This window comes from Nipponia nippon, unplaced genomic scaffold (genome assembly GCF_047370975.1).
Source record: "Nipponia nippon isolate SJK-2023a ecotype South Korea unplaced genomic scaffold, ASM4737097v1 scaffold_12, whole genome shotgun sequence".
Taxonomy (NCBI): Eukaryota; Metazoa; Chordata; class Aves; order Pelecaniformes; family Threskiornithidae; genus Nipponia; species Nipponia nippon.
Genome location: NW_028262313.1, coordinates 15,433,214 through 15,459,610, shown reverse-complemented (window position 1 = coordinate 15,459,610; position 26,397 = coordinate 15,433,214). Strand labels below are relative to the sequence as shown.

At 49.5% G+C, this 26,397-nt stretch overlaps 1 protein-coding gene across 6 annotated transcripts in view; it reads left to right on the top strand.

The window, feature by feature from the left end:
* Positions 1-26,397, top strand: part of GPC3 (glypican 3) — a 170,122-nt gene that overhangs the window by 109,996 nt on the left and 33,729 nt on the right. For all 6 annotated transcript variants that reach the window (XM_087749004.1, XM_087749006.1, XM_087749007.1 and 3 more), the window contains 2 exons: positions 1,848-1,973; positions 13,888-14,008. In XM_087749004.1, coding sequence (XP_087605130.1) covers positions 1,848-1,973; positions 13,888-14,008 — 247 coding nt within the window. The remainder of the gene's footprint in view (positions 1-1,847; positions 1,974-13,887; positions 14,009-26,397) is intronic.

Sequence of the window (26,397 nt, the reverse complement as noted above, 5' to 3'; positions counted from 1 at the left end):
GTGCGATGTAAGGCTTGTCCTGCTCAGGGTCTGATGTAACTGAAGACCCAGCTCTTGCCTCATTTTGGCTTTCAAAATGGTGTTGGTTGGACCTCCTGCCCCACAGTAAGCCCAGTGCAGGAGATTGCCATAGGTTCACGCAGGAGGTGAATGTCTGAAGCACCCCTCCAATTTGTGCAGGGGGCTGTGGGCTGAACTCCCACCCTTCAGAGGGGCTTTGACTCCTCAGGAAAACTCTTGTTTATCGGCATGGACAGTGATGGATGGGTTGGTGCTTTCGATACCCCAGCAGGCTGCGTTGTGGAGACCCGAGGGAGGACTTGGGTGGCCCTCTGCCTCCATCGGCTGCCGGCTCTGCTGTGTCAGTCCCATCAGGGCAGAAACAGGCTCCTCGTTAGCAAAAAGGTAGAGCAGAGCATCTCAGGCTGCCTTCGCTGGCACTGGGGCTTCTTCTCCTTGTTTCGCCTGCCCCCAGCTGGCAGTCACGGGCTTCGTCTGGAGAGGGAAACCCAGGAAATCCCCAAGCAAAGAGAAGCAAAGAGGGATGGAGGGAGCTGGGCACCCCGCTGCACCCCAGCCTGCCTAAGCTCGCTCTGCCTGGCAGCCTGGCACTGCTGGGCAGCTCCCCAGAGCCGGTGGGGTGCAGAGGTGCCACCAAGGTCCCACCGCTGTGGGCACCAAGGGGATGTCACTGCGAGAGCTCCCAGCTCGAGGTGCTGATCCCTTGTCATGCCTTCTGGGGAGGAAGGAGGCAAAGAAATAACCCCTTGCCAAAGTGGGAAATGCACTGAACCAAAGCCAGGAGACCATGAGGCCAAGTCTTACTTCCTCCAGTCCCTGCTATTAATACTACCATGCTCTTTGTGCCATTTAGCTAATTAAATCTGCCGGTGTTTCCTGGTGACAGCTGCTGAGTGCCATCGAAGGGGCCAACCTGGGCTGTGGGGATGGGCACATCCTGCTCCTGCAGCCCCTGTCCCCTCTCTGGTGGCTGTCAGCGTCCCTGGGGTCAGTGTGTGTCCTGGCACCCCTGGACCGCTGCTGAAGGGAACCTGCCGGGGACAGAGGTCCTTGGTGCTGGGAAGGGAGGGTGCAGGGTGGGGATGCAGCCTGGTTCGCATCCCCTCTGCCCAGCACAAGGACTGCTCCCGAGGCTCCTCCTGCCTTCCCAGGGCAGAGCCATTTTGCTGAGTGTAACCTGCCCCTTCAAATGCAGACTGTGACCCCACAGCCAGCCCAGCGTATGCCTTGAAATCATGTATTGTTGACAGTGCAGCATGAAACCCAGCATAACCCACCTGTACGGGTCTCTACTGATAGCGTCTACTCTGGTCTACCACCAAAAATGCCACCTGCCCTTGTAGGGGATGTTGGATTGCCAATGTCAGGCAGACAAAGTGACAAGGCTGTCCTTTCCTGAAGGGCCTCCATTGCCTTCTGCAAAGCAGAGGGGACTGCTAGCAGCCTGAGCCCTTGCTGCTCAGATGCACCCCATGTACGAACGGCCTGAGCCAGCAGCACCTTTCCTTAGGTGCTGTAAGAGCGCAGAGAGCGTGTCTGGCTTTGGCGTGCTGCATGGTTGGCCTGAGGTTCTGCTGCCCCAGCATCCCTCCTGTCACTGGTGGTTTTGCCCTAAGAAACACAGATTCAGCCTTTGACTGAATAACATCAGGGGATGATGCAAAATGCTACTTGAGGTCAGAAATAAGACCAATGCTTCATGGTTTGTTTGCACCCAGCTGCTTTCTTGTTGTATTTGTGTGACTACCTTCACTGGTTAAAATGCACCAACTCCATCTTCTTTTCCTCTTTTAACTGAGCACCATTTTTTTCCCCCTTTCTTCCAGGGAACTCATTATGAAGCTGAAGTCCCACAGCAGTTTTTACAGCAGCTTGCCAGAGTACATCTGCAGCCACAGCTCTGCTGTTCAGAACGACACTCTTTGCTGGAACGGACAAGAAGTTGTGGAGAGGTGAATCACATCTCCCTTCCTCTCCCTCTCCCCAACACTGCTTATCTTTTGTTAACTGTGCGCAGAAGTGGTCTGTGGCTGGGATACTGCTTGTTCCCTTAAGAAACCTTTTACAGAGCTGGTGTTCACCTGTGCTGCAGCTCAGATGGATGTGCAAAGTCTGCACAGAGAGGAGAAGTGGTTGTGTGCTGCCCTCCGCTGAGTTTTCTGCACTCTGCTGTGAAAACCCTGCAGCCATGACTGGTTTCGGTCGGGGTGGGTTGGCAGTGGCGAGCCAAGAGAGGAGAGCAGCAGCAGCCCAGCACGGCCGTGCTCCCATGGGAGGATGCACCACGGTGCCAGGGCTAGCTCCGCCAATAGCCACCATGAGCTGCGTTGGGGTGGGGATGTCTCCAACCTGGCTCCATGTAGTGGTAGCAGGACAGCATGGCTGGCATCCCCTGCCCTATTCAGGGAGTGACAAGGAAGACTACCTTGTTGTTTCTCCTTGGCCATGGCTCTGCTGGAGGAGGTCAGGACCACCGAGCTCTGGTGGTGCCGCTGCTGCCATCTGACCACCTTCCCACAACCGAGCCCTGGCTGTCCTCTCTGGATTCACACCAGGGTCCAGCTCGGGTCCCGGCTGCTTTTCCTTGCCACACTCGCCGATTCTGAGGACGTCCTGGCAGTAACTGTGAGGTTAATGAAGGTGGGCAGATACAGCATTAATAGCATAAAGGGGAAGGAAGTGTTAATAGAAATAGAGATTTTTTTTTTTTTCTTGCAAAAAATGCCCCTCAGGAATGTTAAAGAATGTGGAAATAGAACTTGGAAATGTTTTTTATAATTATACATAAATCTCCTCTAATCACCCTACTTTGCAAAGCATCCTTTGCTATTAAGTAGTTTGCATAAGGGAAGAAAGAGAAATAAAATCAGGAAGTGGTGAAATGTTGAGATATTAGTTATGACTTCTTGATCAGTAACCTCAGGTGGTAATTAGCCTGTGCTTGCAATACTGACCTGAAACACTGAAGGGACCAAAATAGCATCAGACTATATTTTGAAAAAAATTGCTCAAGCATCTAAGATCACACGCTTAATAAAATGTACTTACTCTGCCTGAGGAAAAATGTGTCCTCTATCTGTACCTATTTCTGGAAGATCTTCAGTTGCCATGCCTAAGTGAGAAGTACGATTGGAAAAAAAAGATTATTTCAATACTCTCTCACTGATTGTTAATTAAAACTTTTTAAAACAGTGCTATAAACGCTGCAACTTTGCAGCGGAGGACCTAGGGTGAGGGTGTTTGCGTATGACAGTTCACCAGGGCCGCAGCGAGTGGCCCTGGTCCAGGTCCTGCTGACGCCACGGCTGGGTAAAGTGGCAGCAATGGAAAGGTGCTGCGTCCAGATCCTCCTGCAAATGTAAATTCAGAGTTATTTGCAGATTAAACGTGACTTTAGATGATAGCCTGCTCCAGCTTTCTGCTGAAAATACTGGTGGACTGTCATAGGCAGAGATGCCACCCTGGGTCCCCTGCTGCAATGCTGCGGTGTTGGTGGCACAATACGGCAGGTCACATAGGTGCCACGGTGTGCGGAGGGGGCAAGGCAGGGAGAGGATAAAGTGTGCGTGCATGAAGGGGGCACCAATTTCAGCCCCTGGCTGTTAAGTTGAGGATTAAATCCTCTGCTGCACTTGAAGAGAGCGTGCCTTTCCACGCCTCTCCTCCTTGCCCCCTCTGATCTACTGCACAGATGTCACCACTTCTGCCAGCTCCCATGAAATATTAATAACAGCTCCCTTGCAGGCAGATACTGGAGTTTTTTGCTGCAAGCAGAGAGAGGTGCTGAGAGTTAAGTTCCCCATCCCCTCGCAGGGACATCAGTGGTGTCCTGGAGGGGGCAACTCTTGCTGGCTGGGCAAGGAAAGCGGCGTGGGTGGTGGCTCACATGCAGGAGGAGATGTGAACACCTCTGTGAAGGCAGGGTGTTCAGGAGGGAGGGCAAATGGATGCGTAGAATGGAAATAGCTGTTGCCCCTTAAACGCATTGACTGCCTTCCCACCTTGTATTTTTAGCATCTGTAGCCATGACGCTTCCCAGGGTGACCCTCTGCTCTCCATAGGCTGAAAAGGTGTCTCATACCTGGTGGTGTTTCTGCCAATGAAACTACAGGGGGAACACAGCTAAATAAAGCTGAACTAAGACAATGGTCCAGGGTGCTCCTCTCCCAGGACCCATTTGCAGAATGTTTCAAACAGAAGCAAACGTGTAGTTAAAATGGTCTCTAAAGCCAATTGCATTGCTTCATGCAGAGCCAAAACTGACTGCTTCATGTGTTTGGGCTTCCCAGCATGTCATCTCTTCCAGAGAGTCTGGGAGGATTCCTGAAAATCAGGAGCATTTAAGGTAATGGTGCTCGAATACCCCAAACCACCGGTTTCTTTATTTCAGTGTTTTCCCCAAGAGGGAGCCAAGCAGCTGTTCACTGCGTAGGAGCTCTTTTGCAAGCTGCTCTGAGAATGTGCGTTATGTACTGGAGTGTTTCTGGCATGGCTACAGCAATTCTCCTGCCGGACTGATGTGCATTTGTTGGTCATCAAACTCCATCTTGCCACTTTTTTGCAAGAAATTTGGTGTTTTTTGAATATCTAGTATTAATTTCAGGATGCTGACCTGGTAGTTGTCCCACACATATAACGGCTGCCAGAAAGAAGAGTCTGATTTTCTAGGTTTTGTGCATGTAAAATATACTTTATATCTTAACGTTTTCCTCTTGCTTTGTTGGATATTGGCTTTTGCAAATCAGATCTTCCTGACTGAAAGTTCAGCAGGCTGGACAGGAGGAGACGCTCATGCCTTGCACTTAACCTGCTGTGTGTGGTTGCTGTAGCTGGATACGTTTCACCTCGGGGCAGGATTGAGTTGCCTGAGCGTGGGCACCACATGCAGCCTGAGACCCGGTCGAGTTTCTGGGACATCCACGGGAAGATCTAAGACCACCCATGTCCCTGTGGAGCGGGGCTCAAGGGAGATGCCTTGCAATTCCTATAGCAATATGAGGTGCCCACCCTAGGGATAGGTTAGAAAGCACCTGCTGAAGCTGCTGAAAGCTTTGCAGCATCAGGTGAAGACCAGGGAAGAGCGATGGTTGGGTGGATGCTTTGTTTCCACGTGTTTCCATGTCTGGTGCTGCACAGATGATGGATAAAACTGCTTGGGCATTGCTGTGTCAGTGAGCTCGGTGTGAGCATCCATGTGGGCACGTCTGGGCTTTGGTGGTATTCCTGTAGGGTTTGTGGCTATTTACCTCTCACATCTTTAACACAGTACCTGAGTGTTAATTAAGTTAGAGAGGAGCCCTACTGGTTTGTCTGTTTCCTGACCTCTCTGTCATGACAAAATTTGCTAGTTATTCTGAGCCCTTTTCCTACAACACATTAAATCAAGCCTGGAATAGCAACTTCACAGCCCCTTGCCAATGCACTCGAGTACTAGATAATACCGACAATGTGTATCCTGCTATTTGATGCAAACAGTCCCTTCTGCACCCTACGCTCCTCCTCTTGTGGTTTTTCTGAATCAGTATTTACTCTGTCCTGTTTATCCCAGTGCTTTGTTATCAGCAGAGAGTGGCGTGTCCCTCCTCCCCGCGGTCCGGACGCGCTCAATGCCTTTCCGCTGGGTCTCATTTTCCAGTTTGAGCCTTGAACCGTCCTCTCTTTCCTCCTTGCCCTTAACTCCCTGTGCCCTGATTGAATGTGGCTTGTTTGTCTGGGACTCCGATGCAATGCAGCTGGCTGGAGTATTTTATTGTGCTTTTCTCCTGACATGATGAACCGTTTCAGTGCAGTCCTGTGCGGACTCTACTTTGCTTGTGGTGATTGAGGTCTGACTCTACTTGAGCTATGTTCTTGTTTCATCCTCTGCTCTGAGATTTCCCACCGATGGAATGGGGTTACACATGCAGCGGGTGCACTCCTTGCCTGGTGCAGCCCCTTGCAACCCCCCTGGCATTAAGAGCTTTGAGGACCTGCTTGACCGAGGGCTTTCTACACCTTGGGTTGTGGTGGGGATGACATGCAATATGCTCTGCTGATGGGTCAGCATCACTCATCCTGCTTTGTGTATTCTGGCATTTTTAATATGATTCATCCCTCATTTTCTTTTATTGAGTTTTACTTTGTGGTCCTTTGTCCATCTCATTTACTTCTCCAGGTTGGACCATCTAATGGCAAGAATTCATCCTTCTTCCTGAGGTTTGATCTGTGGGTTAATAGTTAGATCTCCATCCCTTATGTGGGTTTACAACATGCAAGCCATTATTTCAAGGCACCAAACAGTGGCAATCATACAAGGTAGGCTGATTTTTCTAGTCACGCAGAGCAGTGCCTGTGTCTTTTGCTGTACTGTTGCTGTGTGGTTGAAGAACATAAGCCAAAGTGAGAAGAAGAAAATAAAAGGCAACACATTACTGGTTTTCACACTTTTCAAAGTGTGCAAAAACATACTGTGCTTTTATGGGATGCCACAAACGTTACAGCAAAAGCCACACGTGGCCCACTCCACCTCTTGTGAAGAGCTTGTTGAGGGATCACGGTGCTTGGGTGTTTGTGGTTGCTGGAGACCAGACCTGCTGGAATTCCCTGTCTCTGTGCATCCGTGTGCACCTCTTTGCAGCTTTCCTGGGCTCAGTTAATTGACAGGCACTTCCCTGAGATAGCAGAGGGCTAGACATGTAGACAGCGTGGCTGTGTGACAGCTTAAACCTGCCTAAGCGAGGGTTGCCATCATGCCCTTCCTTGCCTCTGTTTGTCTTCATGCCCTGTCTTCCCACCTGCCCTCACGCTGGTGGTGAGAAGATGTTGTCCAGCCTCTCTTATCCTTAATCTCCATCTAATGTAGAGAAAAAACAGAGGGCAATTCTTATCACTGAAGTCCTGACTAAATAATTAGCTTATTTAAAGACTTCAGCTTAAGTCAAGTGGGTGTTGAGATATTGAACTCATCTCCGTTTCTGTGGGAGTTAGGCATCTGGATCTCAAAGGTGATTTGAGCCGTATATATAGTATCAGAGTTTTGCAGCATTTAATACTAAAAGCCTATTAAAATCTAGATTCTCAGAGTTCAGTAATCTGCTTACACAAGTATATTCCTTTCAAGCTGTTCTGAATAGAATGACAGCAACATTTGCCCACTGCAAAACTTGTAAGCACATTAAGTGTTACTGTTAGATACTGCCATTTCCAAATTTCTCAAGACAAACTTGTACATTAATCTAAATCACCCGCATAACTCTTCTTCTCTTTATACCAATTCCAAATTAATATATTTTTAGCACCTTGCCAGATTCTCTTCTTCAAGCTAGGAGTCTCAGATTTCCCTGCTGTTGCCAATGTACTGTGGTTTGTTTTAATCATACAAATCATAAACAATGAAAGCACAATTGGAAGCAAGAGAGAAAAATGAGATTCTGTAATTGGGACAAAGGAAATTCCATGCCAGCAATAACCCTTTAGTTCATGAAGGGTTTGGTTATTTCTGGCAGTGCTGCAAAATATCTGATACAATGGAGTCCCCAAAGAGGGAGGCTGTATAACTTTTCAAGCACATAAAACACAGCTTTGTAGCAAATGTAAGCTATAATGAAAGGATAGTAGGCAAATTCAGTGGGTTATTGAATGGCCATAATTGTTTCCAGAGTATTTCAGAAAGGAAGATCGTGAATCTTCCCCTCTTAAGCCTGCTGCTTGGTCTCAGGTTTAGCCAATTTTTCCATAATCTATTTGTCTTAAACTTTACTCAACTGAAGTAAGAACGGAGGGAGACTTCAGGCTGCCCTTTTATGCTACAAACTCCCATTGTTTTGCTATGAATATTACAGTTTTTGCTGTTCCTTCTTAAAGTCCCATCTCCCAGAACCAGGTGATTACCCAAGACTTCACATTTATAACGAAATTAACATCTGCAGCACGCTTACTAGCTGTAGCGCATTGTGTAGGGTTGTTGGGATGGGGCAGCACTTTCCTTTGGCTGGGAACTGATACAGCAGGATCTCAGAGGGCTCTCACGGTAGTGAGACCAGGCTGCAAGCTGTTGACACTTGGAAATCCAGCAGAAAATGGCTCCTTCTTATTTAGGTGAGAACACTCCCCACTGAGAGCATTGGATCCTCCTGGTTGCTTTTGAAGAAGCTTGCTCAGAGCTGATGGTGGTGTAAATTGAGTGTGGCATTGCGAGCTCTGCAACGACTGCAAGCAGTCACTGCAAGCAAGCAACCGAGTGCACGTTGCAAGCCAGGAAGGCACCTGAGCGCCATACACCCCACCCCTCTCCTACCGCTTGCACCCCTGTATAACAGATGCCTGCATATGGGACCATACGGAAGAGGACAGCTGAGGTGGACCTGCACTTGTCTGGCCTGCAACCCGCACCCAGCCCATGTCTGGGCTGGTGTAATTGGTATGATTGATCAGGTATCTCTGGACAGTCTCTCTTTAGAGAGGAAACTATCAGGGAAAGAAGTTATCACCTCTTCTTGGAGGCTTATGGACTCATCCAGGAGTTACTCCCTGTCTGCAGGGCAGGATGGGTGGATTGGAAGCAGCTCTTCCAGCCTTTTGGCTCCTGCCACTCGCACCGCTGATGTGACGTTGTCCCACTAAACCAAAAGGCAGCAGGGCTGGAGAGAGTACAATGTTGGCATCACCCCTGCACTCACCTTTACCGACCCATGAAAACCAGCTGGAGGTAAGACTTGGGTTCCTGCCAGGAGTGTGGGGGAGAAACTTTTCTTTCCTGTCTCCCCTTTTTGGTATCTTTTTGCCTCCTATGTGGTGAGGACTTGGTGTCACCAGCCCACATGGCCTGTAGTAAGTCATGTCTTGAAACGCAGCATAGCTTCAGGGGATTGCAGGTGCTGGAAATGCTGCTCTCTCAAGCTCAGTTATTAAGTCCTGTGCAATGAAACCTCCTCTATATCATAGTCCTGTCTTGTAGCAGTCTCTGTTTGTATTTGTCCCCCATCCACTCCCTCAAACATGTATGATTTGGTGAGCAGAGCTAGCAGAGGAAGGGCCTGCAAGGGATACCACGCTGTTTAAATTGTGGAGCCGCATTTGAATAAATACTTTGCAACTGGAAGACAGGCATAAATTAATTGTTATTTGAATGACAAACTTACTTTCCTTTTTCTAAAAGGTGTAATTCTTTACGTTTGACTTACAAGATTACTTTCTCTAAATCACATGTCAGGCATCGCAGTAACTCATCTCTCAGCCTAGCATGGCCAAGCCAGATGAACACACATTTTACATTCATTGCCATATATTTAAATTGCATATGTCATCTTGTCTTCCTTGGTCTGAAATGAAAGCCTGGAAAGAGCTGCATGTGGACTGGAATGACCAAACGTTCACAGGAGACATCTGTGGATGGTGGGGAGGAAAGGAGGGGAAAATCCCTTAATTTGAGTGCATACTTTGGCATTTATGGCTGGTGGATGAAAAGGAGCAGGAAGGGTCTGCAGTTGTGCTATCCCCACAGAAGACCTCAGCTCATTAGCGTTTTCATCAGGTGGTTGTCTTTAAAGTCATTTTTAGCGAGGGCTGCTTATCAGCACATTTTACAATGTGACATTTGTCTTCGGAAAATACCACGTCCCCAGCAAGAGCCCATACCCAGGGAGCCCAGGCAAGGAGATGCTGCTGACTGACGTCAACGCACGTCAAAGAGGAAAGTATTTTGGGCTTTGCTTATGAAGTGGAAGCCAGACCGTGCTCGTGTTGCAACACTGATATCCCTTTGGCGCAGGGACCCCCTGGGACCACGGGGTGGACTTTAAGCACTGTGCATATTTGCTGTTCAATGCCGATATCACCATGGCAGAGGTATGTGATGGGTTTTGTAGAGTGGCACAAGTGTCCTGCAGAAGGGGCTGTTTTATTGGCATATGTTGAAAGCAGCTCAAGATGGCTCTGAGATTTCTCCTTTGCTGAGCTGTGGCTGGGGAACACGGAAGGAAGATGATGCTTTGCCTTTGCTTTGCAATGGGACCTGCGAGCCCACCAGCCCAGCAGCAGCTTGGTGGGATGCAGGGGAGCCTGCATGGGCACTGCCCTGGGAGCCCCTCGTCCTCCAGCTCGATGGAGTCTGCAAAGGCATCTCTCTGCCATATTAAGGCCTGGCTGCTTGGCCCAGGCTGCAGGGAGGGGTGCCAGCTGCCTTTTCCAGCTTTTCTGGCATTTCAGGAATGTCCATCCCTCACTGAAGCTACATTTCAAAGTCTTTAACCCTTTGTTTGGCTGCATCCTGCATGTGTGAATGCGTGCCAGCCCGGCTCCCGGCGTGTGGGCAGACGGGGCACAGCCAAGGGGGAGCTGGTGTCCCCCTCACACCCGAGCGCACCGGGAGGTCTCAGCTCGGCAGTGCAGAGGTAGCGTGTCCTGAAGCACCCAGGCCATGCAGGAGCTTGTCTCTGGCTCTTTGGATGTAGCGTGTCCCCGTGCATCTGCTTCTTTGTGATTCATGCTTGAAGATGTGCAGCTTGCAGTGCCCACTGCCTTGCTGTTTCAAATGACTTGTGTAATGATGCAAATGGTTCATTTTGGGCCTAGTACGTACCCTTGTACCTGGCCAGGCGGGAAGCACCAGGCGGTGGCACTCTGCTTCTCCAGCTTCACTGTTTTAGGGAGAGATCCCTCTGTAAATGCTTTCAGGTTTGCTTCCTTCTCTGGTAGACTTGTCCCCCTGGGGAGGGTGTTCTGAGGTCCTCGCCACCCCAGCAGAGCCTTCTGGAGAGCAATTTCAGTCTTTGGACACGTAGTTAGGGTGTACTGCTACCGAAGTCCTGTGTTCCTCCCTCCTGTACGACATTGTGTAGGCTACAGAAATCCTCTCCGGCAGTCGTTGCATGGATTTCAGAAGGGGGTTCGCCCACTCAAACCCAAGCTATTGAGTTTCTTTGTGTAAAACTGTTTAGGAGAGAGATTGTATTCATTTAGGTATGCACCAAATGGGCTTGGTTCTGCTCTTGCTAAAACCTGTGGGAGATGTATCCTGCTAGTTAAATCTCTTAAACCACAGGAGACTTTTCAGCAATGTACTTTAAAGTTCCATCAGTGTTTTAAATTAAATTTACAGTGACACCAAAAATGGTAATTTTTTTTGCATCTAAAAAGTCACGCGTCTTCTGGATGTGTGTGTTCAGTCACCAGATGTGTTTGTCGGGTTGGCACGGTGGCATTAAGTGACTGTGACAAATAAGCAGCAGGTTTAATGGTTTGCTGCTCCCAATGCCTTATTCTCCTGCAAAAAGTTAAGCCCAAGCATTTGCAGAGCAGGGCAGGTCTGTGCTTGCGGCAGCAGCATCTTCCCACGAGATGGTGCTCGGAGCATGCGGTCCCGCCGGCCAGCTGTGCCAGGGAGCCAGACCTTCTCCTGGGCATGGGCTGCTGCAGGCTGGGATCCAGCCTGGCGCTCTCTGGCCCTGCTTCTCCCAGTCACTTAGCTTGCAGCCTACAACAAGCCTCTAATTGCATGCGTAAGTGCTTTTCTGAACTGGGAGCTATTGTGTGTCAGGTATAGCTGTGTTTTGTACTTCCCAAGATAATGCTTCTATTAAAAAAAAAAAAAAGTGTGTTTTGCAAAATGTTGAGTCCTAACTGGAGGTACCAGCGTGGGGAAAGGTGTCTGGGTGGAGAACAGAGCCGCTGGAGTCGGTACGGTACGCCTGACCAGCAGCATGCTGCAGCTGAAGTGCTGCGTGGTGGGGCGACTGTGCGGGCAGCTGCCCCAGTGCTGAGGAGCTGGTGGGGCTTGGGAGACTGAGGCTGATGTCTCTGCTTTGCAGTGACGCTTCTCCTGTACCTGGACAAGCTGTTTATGTCTGGAAACAGGAATATACACAGGCGTGTGCTCCTCTGTTAGAGGCACAAACACCTCCTTTCTCCCATCCTTCTTCGTCTGTCATTTCTTTCAGTGAAGCATCTTGCGGGGTTGTCAGCCCTCAGCTGAGCTGTGTATGGGGTGTGCCCAGCGCTGGGGATGCAGAGCGCTCTCGTACATATTACTCCTGCTCCAAAAAAGCTTTGGAGTGGAAATCAGCCTCAGTCCTGTATTTTAAATGATGCAAATATTTCAGGTCAGGGGCAGATTCCTGCTGCACCAGTATAAATCTGGGGTTGCCTTTGCACCCCCACATGTCTGAGTTGGTCTCATTCCTAATTTAGAGTTTCAGGGGGGCCAACCCTCTGGGTATCCCCGAAACCCTCAGTGTGTCCCAACAGTTGTTGTAGCTGAATGTCCCCGTGCCTCTTGCTTTCCCCCCAGCAAAGCATCCCCCCTGAGCTGGCTCCACCATCCCTCCCATCTCCCTCCCCTGCTTTAAATCCCTGTTGAAGTCCCACTTCCTCCCCAAAGCCTCTGTGAAAGGGGCTGACTGTCATCGCCCCAGCTCGCCCGGCAGCGTGGGGATGAAGGATTAGTGGGCAGGGGAGCAGGGAGCTGGCAGATGGGGAGGCAGTCACTGGGGCTGGTGCTGGGAGCTGGGTAAGGACATGATGTGTAGGAGATGAATCACAGAAAGTAATATTCATTGTGTTTACCCACGGCACTGGAAAAACAGATGTACAGTAAAGCAGACTGATGTTTGGTGTTATCTCTGCCATCTTGCTTTCGTAGGCTGTGCCGGTGCTTGGCAATGTGTGCTTGGGCTGTCAGCTCTTGGAGACGAGGGACTTGTTTTGTGCTTGTAGAGTACTGCAGCCCATCATTGGGGCCGCGATGGATACCAACAACCCACAGCTCGAGAAGGCACCAGTGTGCTCTGTGCCGCTGCTGTGGCTGCCAGCAGTCAGTGGTGGCAGCTGCTTGCTCTGGTCCTGAAGCTGAGTTTGAGGTTGTGCGGATGTGCTTGTCTTCCATCCTGAGCATCATGACCCAGGTACTGAGTGTAGGAATGTGTTCCTCCAAAGGCAAGCATGCAGCGATCCCTCTGTCCCTCTTCTCACTTTTATCGCTCTGATAAACTTTGCTATTCCATCAATTTTGCAGCAGCGAATTTATATTTCTTTCCTAATCGCTGATGAAAAAGCTGAGCACAGGCTTGGCCGCCCTCCTCTGCAGAGCTGCCCTGGCAGCTCAGGGAGGGTCCCTGTGGAGAATTGCATCTGGAGATCTCTCTGCCAGCTCTTAATCTGCTTTACTGACTTGCATGGTACCCATGTAAATTGAGATACCATGCGGTGCAGAGCTCAGCACCGTACCAAAGTCAAGGTATGTTCCGCCTAAGCAGTTACTTTGATCCCCAAGGCTGGATCTCATCAAAGACTGAAATCAGGATTGTTTGACAACACCTATTTTCCATTAGCAAGGTTGACAGCATTAATTATATTCTGATGCTTTAATTCTTTATTATTGAAATCACACATCAGTGATAGTCATTATTTTGCAAGGGGGTTGATGTTATGCTAATCAGCTTGCAGTTAACTGGGTCATCCCACTCATTTTTTTTGGCTGTGGGCACAACACTACTGCTCTTGTACTGGAGTCTCTGTGGTCTGCCAAGATTTATTTTAAACAAACATGAGCAAGCCAGAATTTCTGAGCCAGCTTTTTTAGGGCTCTTGGGTGCAAGTTATGTGAAAATATTTATCCCTGTTGTATACTGTTTAACATCTTCCTTGGTTACTAATGGACTGGAAAGGACTTCATTGTCCTCAAGTGATACAAGTACATCATCTTGCTGCTTTGCAAAGGCAGAGCAGAAATATTTATGGGAATCTTCTGCCTTTTCTTTGTCATTATTAACTGTTTTGCGCTCTCTGTTTTGGAAGGGGCTGGTGCTTATCTTGGGAGTTCTTACTGAACTTTAAAGATCTCCTCTATATTAGCCCGTCACATCATGATCTCCTCTGTTCTCACTTCCACAGGTACAGTCCCCAAATCACAAGGAACGGAGCAAAAGCTCAGCCTGGCAACCACGAAGTGAAGATGAAAGGTCCCGAGCCAGTGATCAGCCAGATTATTGACAAGCTGAAACACATCAACCAGGTTTGTTGCAGGCGTGCCAGCAGGGATGGCTCCAGAGTGGGCGGTTTCCAAATCAGTCTGGCCTCCCACTCACTTTCTTCAGGCTCAGCCAGACAACCCGGGGCATCTCCATCTTCCGCAGCTGCGTGTGGAGCCAGTGCCGCCTCGGCCCTGCGCAGTACCAGGCTCGCAGGGCACATGTGGCAGGTCCTGATTCATGCACGCTGGCGCGGTGCTCTGCGGGTGCAGCAGGAGCTGCCAGGCACGGGCGTTACAGCCCTCTGGGGCTCAGCCTGCGCCCAGGAGGATGCATGGATGGCATCCATCCCCCACGTGATGGAGGACCAAGAAAGATGGAGCTGATGTGGTGCCTCCGAGGACGAGGTGCTGGCAGGGTCTATGTGGCATGTGCCTGATGTCCCCTCTGGTCAGAGGAGTCCCCTTTGGCATTGCTCATGGCTGGCAGAGACGGTCACTTGTTTCTTTGCTGTGTCTCCCTGGGCATCCACTCCCAGTTACTACTGGGGCAAGTTACCATTGAATGGGGAAATGGCAGAGCTGGATGAGACCCTTTCTGCTGGGGAGGGAGCTTCCTTCCCACAGTCTCAGACCTGGCATCCTTGCAAGGACAAGCAGTATCTTGTCTCTACCCGTCATGCCAGGCCAGGTTAGGTCTGTGAACAAGCCCCACCGCTGCCAAGGGATTAGGTGGCACCTCTGCATGGTGTTTGGCTTGTGATTGTTAACCTCCCAGAGCTCTTCTGCAGCGTTGCCTCGGGCCAGCCGGGCTGGGGTCCGACTCTGGACTCTGCTCTGCTCTCTGTGTCACTGAGTAATTCGCAGAAGGGATGTTTTTCAGTAGGCTGATAGCTTGGACCTCTGTACTTTCTAGGGACACATGGCGTTGGGACCTTGCAGGGCAAATACTTGGGAGGTAATGCTGTCTGTTAATACAGCTGAGCTGCCCAGTCTCTCCCGACAGAGCTCTTACCAGTGGGGACCTTGTTCAGGGTTGCTCCGGCGTGAGGCTTTGGGCAGCGACGTGTTCCTGGGGTTAAGCCCAGCTTTGCTTCCCAGCCGGGTGGGCTGCAAGGACTGGTCTGTCTGGAGTTGCTGGCTTAGCGACTTTTCTGCTAACCTCTGCTTTCCTGCTCCAGTGACTGCCAGGGACTGTTTTCATAGCAGTTCCCGGTTTAACCCCTGCACCTTCGGATGCAGGCACGCCTCATTAGCCGCTGTCTGGGAGCGGGATGCAGCGAGGGATTCAGGGCTCCCGGGAGCACCCCGGCACGCGCGAGTCAACGTGGGCAGTGGCAGCGCAGCCCGCTCTGCCTTCCCGCATGCCTCCTTGCGCCGAGCCATGCCATCTGCCAACAGCCCATAATTATTAAAAGGGGGGTGAAAAAAATAGCATAATCAGCTCCCTATTAAATGGGGTAGAGGGCAGGCTTCAACCTGCAGGTGATAATGATATTTTGCCGTTCACAGTGAGAAAGTCGCACCGAACAAAACATGGTTATTAGCGTACTTGAAACTGCTGACATAAAGTGGTTGTGAAATGCTGGCTGCCAGATTGGGTCAAGTTAGGTCTTTGCTGAACAGTTCAGGCTGCTGAGGAGCGGAGATTTGTGGAACGAGAGACCCTGGGTAAACATCGCCGGGCTGAACTCAGCTGTTTGCAGCAGCAGAGTGTCTTTGTCAGCTGCTGCTCTGAGAAAAATAGTGGTAAGGGGGTGAATATGGTCAGCTCAGTCACGATCTCTTACAGCGCTTCCCCTCCTTGGCTGGCGATATCAGATTGGAACATGTTACGGGGGACAGGTGAGTTGTTTTGGTTTAAATGGTGTAAACATAAGAGTCTGAAAAATATCGACCCCTCTTGTAAAGTTGTGTTTGAGAAAGAGGTGGATTGAGAATAAAATCAGGAGAAAATGGGAAGTGATTTGTGAAAATTAGTTGTCAACCCAGCTATTCCTACAGAGGGTCTTTCACCTATGGTAAGTAGCTTATATACCGGGAAAGTAACTGCGGAGGTCACTTAAATTTGGGATTTGGGGTGTCATAGCTCACCATCACACTTATTTTCTTGGTCTACCGAAGTTTTGCGCTTTCCTTCACATCTGGAATGCATCTTGGACGCCAAAGAGTAGGAAATGTGGAGGGAACAGCTCTGGATGAATTACAGTTGTGTTTTTCAGGTGTTGGCTTCAGATCTGGGAAGCGGTGGGGACTCCCGGGCTGGGGAGGGGTGAAAATCTCCTGATCCACCAAGCTCAAGCCAACAGCAGCTTTTAAGGGTTTTCAAACATCCTGAATCTTTTGGAGAAAAAAGCATCTTTTCAAGCATTTGTAGTGCTCAGAACTGGATTCCCCATGTGACTACCAGTAAACTGTGAATGTAGTACCATATAATGAATTCCTCCCCGTGTGTTGTGTTGGAGATGCAGCTTGGATTTTGTGGATGTGCGTAGATGCAGGAGCCGTGCTAGTTAGTGCAATTTTTGTTAAGAGTTCCACAGCTTTTACATGTAGATTTTTGCTAATGTCTGTCATTTGCTGATGACTTGGCTTCGATTTATTCCAGGCTGCTCACGCTGCTGAAAAATGTGTGTTCTTTCAGCAGTACGCCACATTTTCGAGCTTGCTTGAGTTTGGCAAATGTGTTGTGTGCAGAAATCACGCTCGTTCATTAGTTCGTGTCTTCTCAAACTGAATCTGGGTAAGCGCGCACATATATATGAGAAAGTCTCATGAAGCTTTTGCGGTTTGAAATGAGAACGGTGTTTGTGCATTAGAACAAAATCCATGGGGACTGAAAAGAGTATAGAAAACTTAGAAGGGGAAGTAAAAGTTTGCCAGATTGTATTCGTTTGGTTCAAGCATCTTTTAGCAAGCTAAAACATATAAACGAATAAAGCTCACTGCCTGAGTAGTGTGCTGTCTCAAGTCAGTCCTTTCTGGATGAGTCCCCCTCGGTGGTGCCTGCTCGTCACATCAAGACTCCAGACCATTTTTGTTTCACCCGAATGTGTGATTGTGGGTGGTGCGATTTTTCATGTGTTGGTGGGCGAGATGGTTTATTATTGCCGTATTGGAAGTAAGGATTTTTTTTTTTTTTTTTCAGTTCTGTTAGATGTCTACCAAGTTTTGATTTGAGTTATTTTTGCTGTGTGCCCAGAGGCATGAACAGCCCATCCATAAATATTAGCATTGTTATCTCAGCTGGGAGGCCAAGGGTCACCTTCAAGAAAATGAGTTGGAATTGGTTCCTAACTTTTATTTCCCAGAGTAGATGGGGTCTGTTTCTAGCTAGGTTTTTCACTCATCCCACACGTGAAACTATAGTGAAATTGAAAGGTTATTCTGTGTCAGCACGAGGTGTTGCTCCATTTTTTTGTGACTTGGTAGCATCCCTAGGCAGAAAGTGGTGAGCAAGGTGAGCTATTTCCTCTGCTCACTCCATTTTCCTCCCACCACAGGGACGTGTAGGTGGCTGACAGATGGGGATGAGGTTCAAGTTTTAACAGATACGCATGGAGGTGGGAGCCGTGGTGTCCCATGTCCCAGGTGCTCTGCCACGCTGGTGACCTGCTATTGAACCTCCTCCCAAGAAAGGCTCTGGAGAGCGGACCTGAGTGATGCTGGCGTGAGGATGTAGCAGGGATGGAGACCGCGGGTACCAGATCAGCCAATGTGACACTCTTGGTCCTCCCTCCTGTCCCTCTCTGTCCCCAGCTGTGTGCTCTCTGCAGTGCTTACGGGGCTCTGACACCGTTAAGTGGATGCTTTACCCCATCCTTACTGCACTTACCTGTTTAAGCTTGTGCCCATTTCTGATCCCTTTTTATGCTTAGATAAATCCTGGTGCTTATCATAGGACCATCTCTAGGAGAAAGAGTGTAATATTGGAAGAAAAGGGAGGAAAAAACCCACAAAAATGCAGAATAAAATCCATAAAAGGAAACTTAACTGGGGGAGATGTGTCTTTACAAGACTGAAGGGCCTGGAAACATATTGTACATTTCCAGGCACTGGAGTTAAGGGCTCATTTAGAATATTTCAGATATACTGGAGTTTGACAGTTCTTTGGTTTCCACATCAAACAATCTGTAATTTATTGCCCCGTATAGGGACTGTGTTTTTATCATATTGCATATTCTCTAGCCAGAAATCTAACTACCATATAAGCTCTTGAAAAAAAAACCCTTTGGGAATCGGAATCCAGGCAATATGCTTTCACAGACCCTGAGAAACCCGCTTTGATTTATTTCCTTGGAAATAAGGGGAACATACAATTTCTTGGAGTATTACAGCTGTTCCCCCCAAGCAGGATCTCGCTGCCTTTCTTCACGTGCTTGGTGTAAAGACCCAGGTCCTGCAGCAAGCCCCGTGTGAAAGCGCCTTGCGTTGCTCTTCATGGGGTTTACAGGGGGATGAGAACAAAATTTAGAAGTTTTACAAGGCAGTAAAACACGGAGCTCTAGCTGGAAAGAAAAAGGAAAAAAAGGAGGCCCAGAGGTGCGAATGACCAAAGACAAAATAGACTTCAAGTTTGCAAAAAAGCATGCCCCGGTGTTTAAATAGCCGCGTTTGAAGCTGGGTTGATCAACCAATATGTCCTATATTTGTTTGTAGGTTTAATGGGCTGTTTCCCTGTGGCCTGGCTGCCGGGAGAGAGCACGGCAGAGGTCACCCAGAAGTTAATTTGGAAAGAGGCCAAAAGGCCACAACTTGATTGAATCAAATGTAAACAAAATAGGCCTGGGAACAGCGCAATGCCCTTGTGCCTGAGTCTCTCAAACTCTTTGCTCAAAATATGAAGTATGGCAGAGCATCGGGGACCGGCGAAGGGGGTTTAACCCCACCACGGGGGACTGATGCTTGGGGTAGCAAAGGGTCGGATCCGGACCCAGACCCAGCTTGGGGCACACGGGGAACCTGCACGTGGGCTGTCCGGATGGTGTGATGATTGCTGTCCATGCATGGGGCAGCTCGGGGCGGCCGCGGGTGCTCCCAGGGAGATGTGGGGTCCTGGGAGGCTGCCTTGCCAGACCCTGTCCCGAGCAGCTCCAAGCAGGGAAAACTATTGAGTTTATTATGGGAGACCCTGGGGAGCTGAGGGTTTTTCAGGAATATATTTCCCCTTCAGAAAAATCCGTGACTTTGACAGATTTGGTGGAATCACATCTCTTTGTGGCCTGCTAGGCTTTGTGAGGTTTATTATTCCCACTGTATTTTAATTCCCTAGCCAGATGAAGCAGCATAATAATTAGAAAAATGCACAAACTGCCAGATTGTTAAATAATGTCATGCACAACACTTATCACTTAAAAGAAAATATTTAAATTGCACCAAAACAAGTCACTGTTGGCTAATTTTCCACTTTTAAATTTAATAAGTTAACACTACAATGTCTGAAGTGCTGTATATGTGTAATATAATTTATCAAGTCCTCAAAAGAAATGTTAATAAACACAATAATTACTTGGACACGCCTTTTGTTCAACAATATTAAACAGTTTGTAACAATTAAAATATTAAAACCACACATTGTTGAAAGCAACCAGACATTGCAATTATTTCTTACTAAGGCTATTAAATAAAATGACAGAAGATTTTTATTTTAATGATAAATGCGTTTTGGAATGGATCAGCTAATTCTTCTTTTACTACACAAAATAATCTATAGCTCCACCAAGTCTAGACCTGATATTTAAAGACTTAACTCCATCCTCCTTTTGAGCCATGCCTCGGCTCTCGTTAACGCGCCGGGTAAGTGCTCTCCGGCTCCATGTGCAAGTGGCAATTACAGGATTTTGCCAGGCCAGTTAAATCAGAGGAAGCGTGACCCTCTGTAACGAGAACATAATTAAATTTGAACATATCTGATTGTCGGGTTGCTTTTTAAACCCAAATCCCTCCTTCCCATCGTAGTAAGAGCCGATGTTTGCCCCTGCCAGCTATCACCCGTTGGGACCCTATCTACAAATGTCCTGGCTTTATCGGGTTTGTTGTGGGAACGCTGTACCCGCAGGTCACCCGAAATGGGTTTTCTTTAACAGCTTGAGATTAATTGGACCCGGTGTGTTTGCACGTGTGTTTCTAAACAGACACGTAATCTGGGCTGTGTTTGCTGAAGTTTCTCGCCTTTTTTTCCTGTGGTCTTGCACAAGACAGGAGCGTAAGGGCTGTGCCGTTAAGCCCCACACTTTTACTGCTTGTGCAGTTACATTTGCTGTGGAATGTGAGATATTTTCCATTTTCAGTAAGGAAAGGGTGGTAAATAGTCACATTTCTGGTACTGCTCAGTGACACCGAAACTTGGAGTTGTGAAAAAGGAACGTCTCTCCTGTGCTTCCTTTTTGCTAATCCCACTTGCCTTTCCAGGGGTTGCTTTATTCATCCATGGTGTTTCACCACTTACCTAGTATCAGAATAGATGTTGAGACTATAGGAGCAGCAGCAAAGCTTTCCCGGGCGGTGGATCCGGCTCCTTGCTTTTCTCAGCAAGACAGGGAAGCTGCTGGGGCTGAGCGTGGATGGGTGGCAGTTTTGGCTGGTCTCCACGCTAGTTTATTGTTTGGCGTTCATAACCTTTGGGTAACATAAATAGCATTTTGTCGCTCTCCTTCCCTGAAATTCCCTGCTTGTTGTGGTCTTATGTAGGAGAAGGGATTCAACTTTGCCCCTGTGGCTTCGGCTCCATCGGGGAGGCACGTGCCTCAGGTGTGTCCTGCAGGGACCAGCCTCCAAACAATGCTGTGGAAATCAGCTGGAAAAAAAATACCTTTAAAGGGGACTCATTTGTTTTTGTGTCCAAAACATGCAGCTGATGCACAGTGGGCTTTAAAACAAACACCAGATATCCTGTACCAGCGCTGGAGTTTATCCTGTTATGGAGGAAACAAACCTGGAGGAATCCTTGTGCAGCAAAACATGGTGTAAGTGGAGCTGTTGATACCAAATTAACAGTTAATTACAGTTATTCTGGGCCTTGTTAATTGTATTGAGTGTTGCCTTGTGCTGTGACTCAGGCTGGTAATTTAATCAGTAGATGTCTGAGGAAGGTGTCTTCCCCAGTGGCCCCAGTTACAAAGCACGCAGCCCTCGCTGGTGTTAAGGGGATGATCGGTAGGTTTCTCATTGATGTGCTTTTCTACAAAATTTGACTTAATGTCAAGGTTTTTAAAGTGTGGTCCAGACTGAGAGGGGACTGGCATTCAGGGAGCTAATCTTCATCATCCAGAGCAGGCCTGGAAGGTAACCTACGGTCTTCTTGGCCGCAGAACAAATCTGATTGCTTTTGTTCCAAAGAAAAAGCCTCCTTAACAATAATGTTACTTTTTATTCCAGCCTGAGATTGTGTAACCGCTTAGCGATGATGTTTTCAGGGGAAGGGAGGAAAAAGCAGCGCTGTCAGACCCGCTGCGGGCAGGGACGGCCAGCTCCAGCAGGAAGGCTGCTCTGCATCCCAGGCTTTGCTTCGGGAGCATTGTGCCCAGCTGCCGCGTGGTGTGCAGGCGGTGTTGCCATGAGCTGGGATGGGATGCCTGTGAGATTCCTGCTCCATCCCTAGCTGTTCCATGCGCCGGGAAGGTCAGATCTGTGGATTTCCCTAGTGCAATTCTGCCACTTCACCAAACCACTCTGCAGTGGCAACAAGACGCATTTATGGCATTTTTTTTCTCCCAGAGGCACTAACGTGTATCTGGTCCGTGACACCAGCCGTGGATGCGTAGTGGAGTCGTCCTTCCAGATCCAACCCACTGTGGATTTGTGTGTAACTTGCATTGAAGGAACTGAAAGCGCTCACTGGTTTGGCATCCCTTCAATGGAAAGGGCAGTGTCGTACTACTGTGCGCAGAAAGATGCTAGCCGGCTGAAGCAGTTCATCTTCTGGTCTCAACAGCTTCATTCTTGCACCAAATGTCACCAGAGCTTTCCTGGCCTGAAGTTAGAAGAGGCATCAGACCTACACCCCACGCAGCAATCCTCTTCTGGGAAAGGGGGGTCCCTTTTTTAAAGCACTGGCTTGGCTTGGTAAGAAGCTAAGGCTGCTCCTGGGACCTCTCCTGATGCTCTTTCCCACCTTCGTGGAGGCAGTGGCTGGCACAGACCGCTGCGGCTTTCATCCAAGCTGTGCTGCTGTCAGAAAGTGCAAAAGGTTTTGTACGTTTTAGGTAATGAATAATTTGTAATCTCGGTCCTTTTGTTACACCTGCTGATGAAGCAGATGTTTGTAATTAGGCAGGTCTCTGTGCTAGCAAACCCTCTCCCCAGTCAGTGAGACTGCCTTGACCTGTCTGTGCTGGGGCAGGTGTAAATAACCATCACGGCTCAGGAGGACTCTCTCAGTTAATGCTGTTGCTCGTTAAACTTCTTAGCTTGGTTTTGACATGTAACTAACTGCAAAGGCTGGCTTGTATTTTAGTGCTCTTGCTGTTGGAGCACGCAGTGTGAGAGATGGCCCTTGCAGCACATAAAACTCTGAGAGCAAACAGGGAAGTTTAGGTTGCAGCAATATTTATTGCCTATGGCCTCGCTCGATTGTATTGTGAGGGAATGATATTTAAAAGATGAAAATGTGCTTGGCTGGCCTTTCTGAGAACACATGGAAGAAGTTGCTGTCTTGTGGAGCATGGGGAGCTGGGAGGCAGCTGGCTGAGGATGGGTGTCTGAGCCATCAAGGTGTATCGTGACGGGCAGGAAGCTGCTACTTATTTTTGGCAGGACCCCTTGAATGCCTCCCGCCTGCCAGTGGGGAAGGAGTTTACTGACCTTTCCGTGCAGCACATACACTCCTAAATGCTGAGGGTGAGACTTGTGTAGGTGCGTTTCAGGGCTTCCTCTGCGAGTGTTGGGTCTTGCTGGGGGAGGGTATAAAGTCACCAGCTTTGAACCTAATTTAAATGCTGAGTTGCTTCAGCTGCTCAGCTGGTGGCTGTGCATCTGCGGGGGAGAATCACCCCGGGCAGGGCTTCTGTTGCCTGCAGCTCTGGAGGCCTGAGCCTTGCAGGGTCTGGTTTTGTTGGATGCATTCAGTATCAGTGATGAGTTGCACCCCAGTGTATCAGCAGCACCCGTGCTGGAGCCTGAATGTTTCCTTGTCCTGTTTGTGGACCCATCCTAAGAGGCGGGTGCTAATATTGACACGGGAAAAGCTGTGTCTATGAAGTTAAATTTTCTCCCCTTTGGGTTTTAGCAAGTGGCAGCCACGCTCTGAATGCAGAGGAGAGCTGTGACCTTGCCCAGGAGCCTGCTCAGCCGTCAGCCGTTAATTAGGGACCACGAAGGCTGGAGAGACCCCCATTCCTGGGATTACTTCTGGTCTGGTTTGTCTCAGTCGAATGCCTGTTTAATGTGAAGTGCATAAATACTTGTGGCAGCAGGGCCTGGGGCTCTGGGCTCCCCGCTCCAGCTGGGCGCCTTCCCCAGCATCACCAGCCCCGTCCTGCCTGCGGACCCTGCTCCCGTCTCCCTGCGCTCCTCCCCACAGAGGACGGAGCGGTGGCTGTCAGGTGGCCGAGGTGGCCACGGGATGCTGGAGGCCACTGACCCCCCAGCTCCCAAGGAGCACGTCCAGGGCTCAGCTAGGCACAACCTGCCCCGGCACGGTGGCCAGCGGGTCCCCAGGGAGGGCAGACTGGCTGCTCGCTCCTCCCTAGCTAACAGGTTTGGGGGGTGTTTGCCATGGTGTTCTCCTGCTGCCTGATTTAAGTCTCTGCTGAAATCAACGGCTTGGTAATTAGCCCTGCACTGGGGTTTTCTTGTCTGATGGGAGGTAACTGGCTTATGAGGCAGTTGTTCAGTCCCCTGTGACAGCTCTGTGGAGGTGGGGACATTCAGCAGAGCTGCTTGCAGTTGCTTTTTCGGCTTCCAGTGCCTTGGGGTGAAGTGAATGCAAAAGTAAAGCTAGGAAGAGCAGCCCCCGGGAGGGCAGGGTGCGGCCAGGGGGAGAGAGGCTGGTGTTCTGGCAGAAACCTCTGTACAGGACAACATTGTGCACAAAAATACATGATTTGAGAAGTCCCTTTCCGCTGGGAGCTTTTAGGGGAAAAGGGAAGTGGCTGGGACAGAGATTTGTCTCGCATTTGTGTGGCAGAAGGAGGGAAAAAAATCCTTCTGGCGCAGCTCTCGGCTTGCTGTTTCCTACCTGGTGCCAAGGACGAGATGTTTGTCTCGCAGGCAGCCCCGGCAGACGTCGCTGACAGCCGGAGAGCAGCCACATCTGCCAGAGCCTGAGCCAAGAGGAAATCTCCCAGCCGCTCTGACGTGGGCTGGGTTGAGCTGGGCAGCAAGGAGGCTGCGGGGACCCACTTGCTGCTGCATGCCCTGCCTTGGGCACCCTGGTCCCCCTCTACAGAAACATGGGGCTTTTTTAGCAGATGGCTCAAGGTGATATGATACCTACGTGTCCTCCTAGATGCTCTTGCATCTAGGGCACCGTCCTTCCAGGCCATCCCTGCTCAGATGCCTGAAGGACATGATGGTGATGAGGTGGTTGATTGCTCCACCTCTACCCATGTTGTCTTCTTGTTCCTCGTGCTCCTATTTTGCTTGTTGTTTCATGTTTTATCTTCTGGTGATGTGTGCTTTGGGCCTTCCTGAGCGGTGTTTGGATGACAAAGTGGGGTTCTGCTCCAACATAACTAAACAAAATATGGAAAATATGGATAATAGCAGTGATGGGTCCTGGCCCATGTAGGCTCCCACACCCCTCCTTCACTCAGCTGCCAACCCCCTGAGGGGTGGCTGCTTGACAGGTGGAGAAATTGGTCCAGGTTCTCCTGTCTAGTGATGCAGAGCGGGTGGAAAGGAGAGAGGAAGGCAGCTGGGGCTGCTGGTAGGAGACTGAGAAACTTTGTGGGGAGAAGGAGCAGGGATACGATGCCAGTGAAGAAACAGTGTGGGAAAGGGTCGAGGCAGACAGCCCTTGCAGGTAGCAAGGAAGGGAGCATCTTTGCAATGCCTTTTCCACCCTCGACAGGCATGGGTTGTTATGTGCCTGGTGGGAACAGCTCTCTTGGTGACTTTCTTTCCTTGTTTCGTTCTTCCAGGCAGTCTGAAAGCCCAAGTGGTATTGAAATACCAGCCCTTTCCCTGATGCAGGTTTAGAAGTGCACCCACAGGATTAACGTGGCATTCTGCTCCCTTTTATCAAGGGACAGGTTTCCTGGGCTGTGCACCAGACATCCTCAGGAGATGCTCTGGCATGAGTAGCACCAGATCTGGACAGTTATGGGCCCTGTGGCAGAGACTGGGACTGAGGAAATGAAGCAGGTCAGCCCAGGCAAAGCGAAGAAGAGCTGGAAGGGGGTGTTTGCAGTAAACAGCTGCATTCCTGCATCACTTCTAGAGAAGCGATAGCTTGTAGGAGTCTGTCCCATCCTGCCAGGAAAAGGTCCAGGCAGACTCCAGCAAGGTGCTGAAGGCATCATCTATTGCCTGGTCCAATCGCATGTTCAATGATGGGTTTAATGATGGGTTTTTTGGAGTTTGAGGGATATCTGTGTTTGATGGAGGTGGATGGCGGTGTGTGGGAAGGGATGCTGAAGGACCGATGATAGTTTGGTCTCAGAAATGCAAAGGAGAAGGAGCTGTGGCAGAGCTCACAAAGAGAAAAGCAGCATTTCTGCAGTGTTGGCATTGATGTGGAGCTCAGGGGACGAGCCAGAAGCAGACGGGGACTGCCCAGGTCCCCAGGAGGCTGGGCTGGACCCCGCAGCCTTGCTTGGCACCCACACCGTCCTGTTCCTTCCTACAGCCACACAAAAACAAGGCATAAATAGCTGTGGGGTAGAAGGGGAAGGAACTGGATATAAGGTGAATGAGCTGATCGTAAAGCCTGAGTAATCTCTTTTTCGCATGTGCCCTGTGATGAATGAGCATTTGTTCGGGCCGGGGAAGTGACACCTCCACTGCCTGGGGGACAGCAGGCAGGAGCCAGTCCCTCTGCCTGCCGTGGTGCCAGCGAGGGTTTAACCCCCGCATCCGCGGGAGCATCCTGTCCTGGGCGTCAGCCTACCGTCACCAAACCAGAGCAATTCATAACGGCTTGGCAGTCCCTTCTGCTGCCGAAAGAGATTTACTGTCCAGTGCGGACTCATTTTAATTACTGCCAGCACTTAGGGTCTTTATCTGTCTTCCTTTACCCATAGGGATGTTGTCAGTTTTGATAGCTAATCTGGAATTAAGCTGACGATCCATAAAGTAGGGCCACCCTTTGGCCAATAATTCACTGCTGTCACCAGCTTCTTCGTGCTATCAGGAGAGTGACCAGGAAAACTGATTTACTGACAGCTGAGAGCATCTCCTCTGGAGCCCATGAAGGCAGTAAAGGCAGTCCTGCTGTGCCAGTAGACCCTGGGTGATGCATGGTAGGGATTTTTCCTGTTCCAGGAGATGGTATT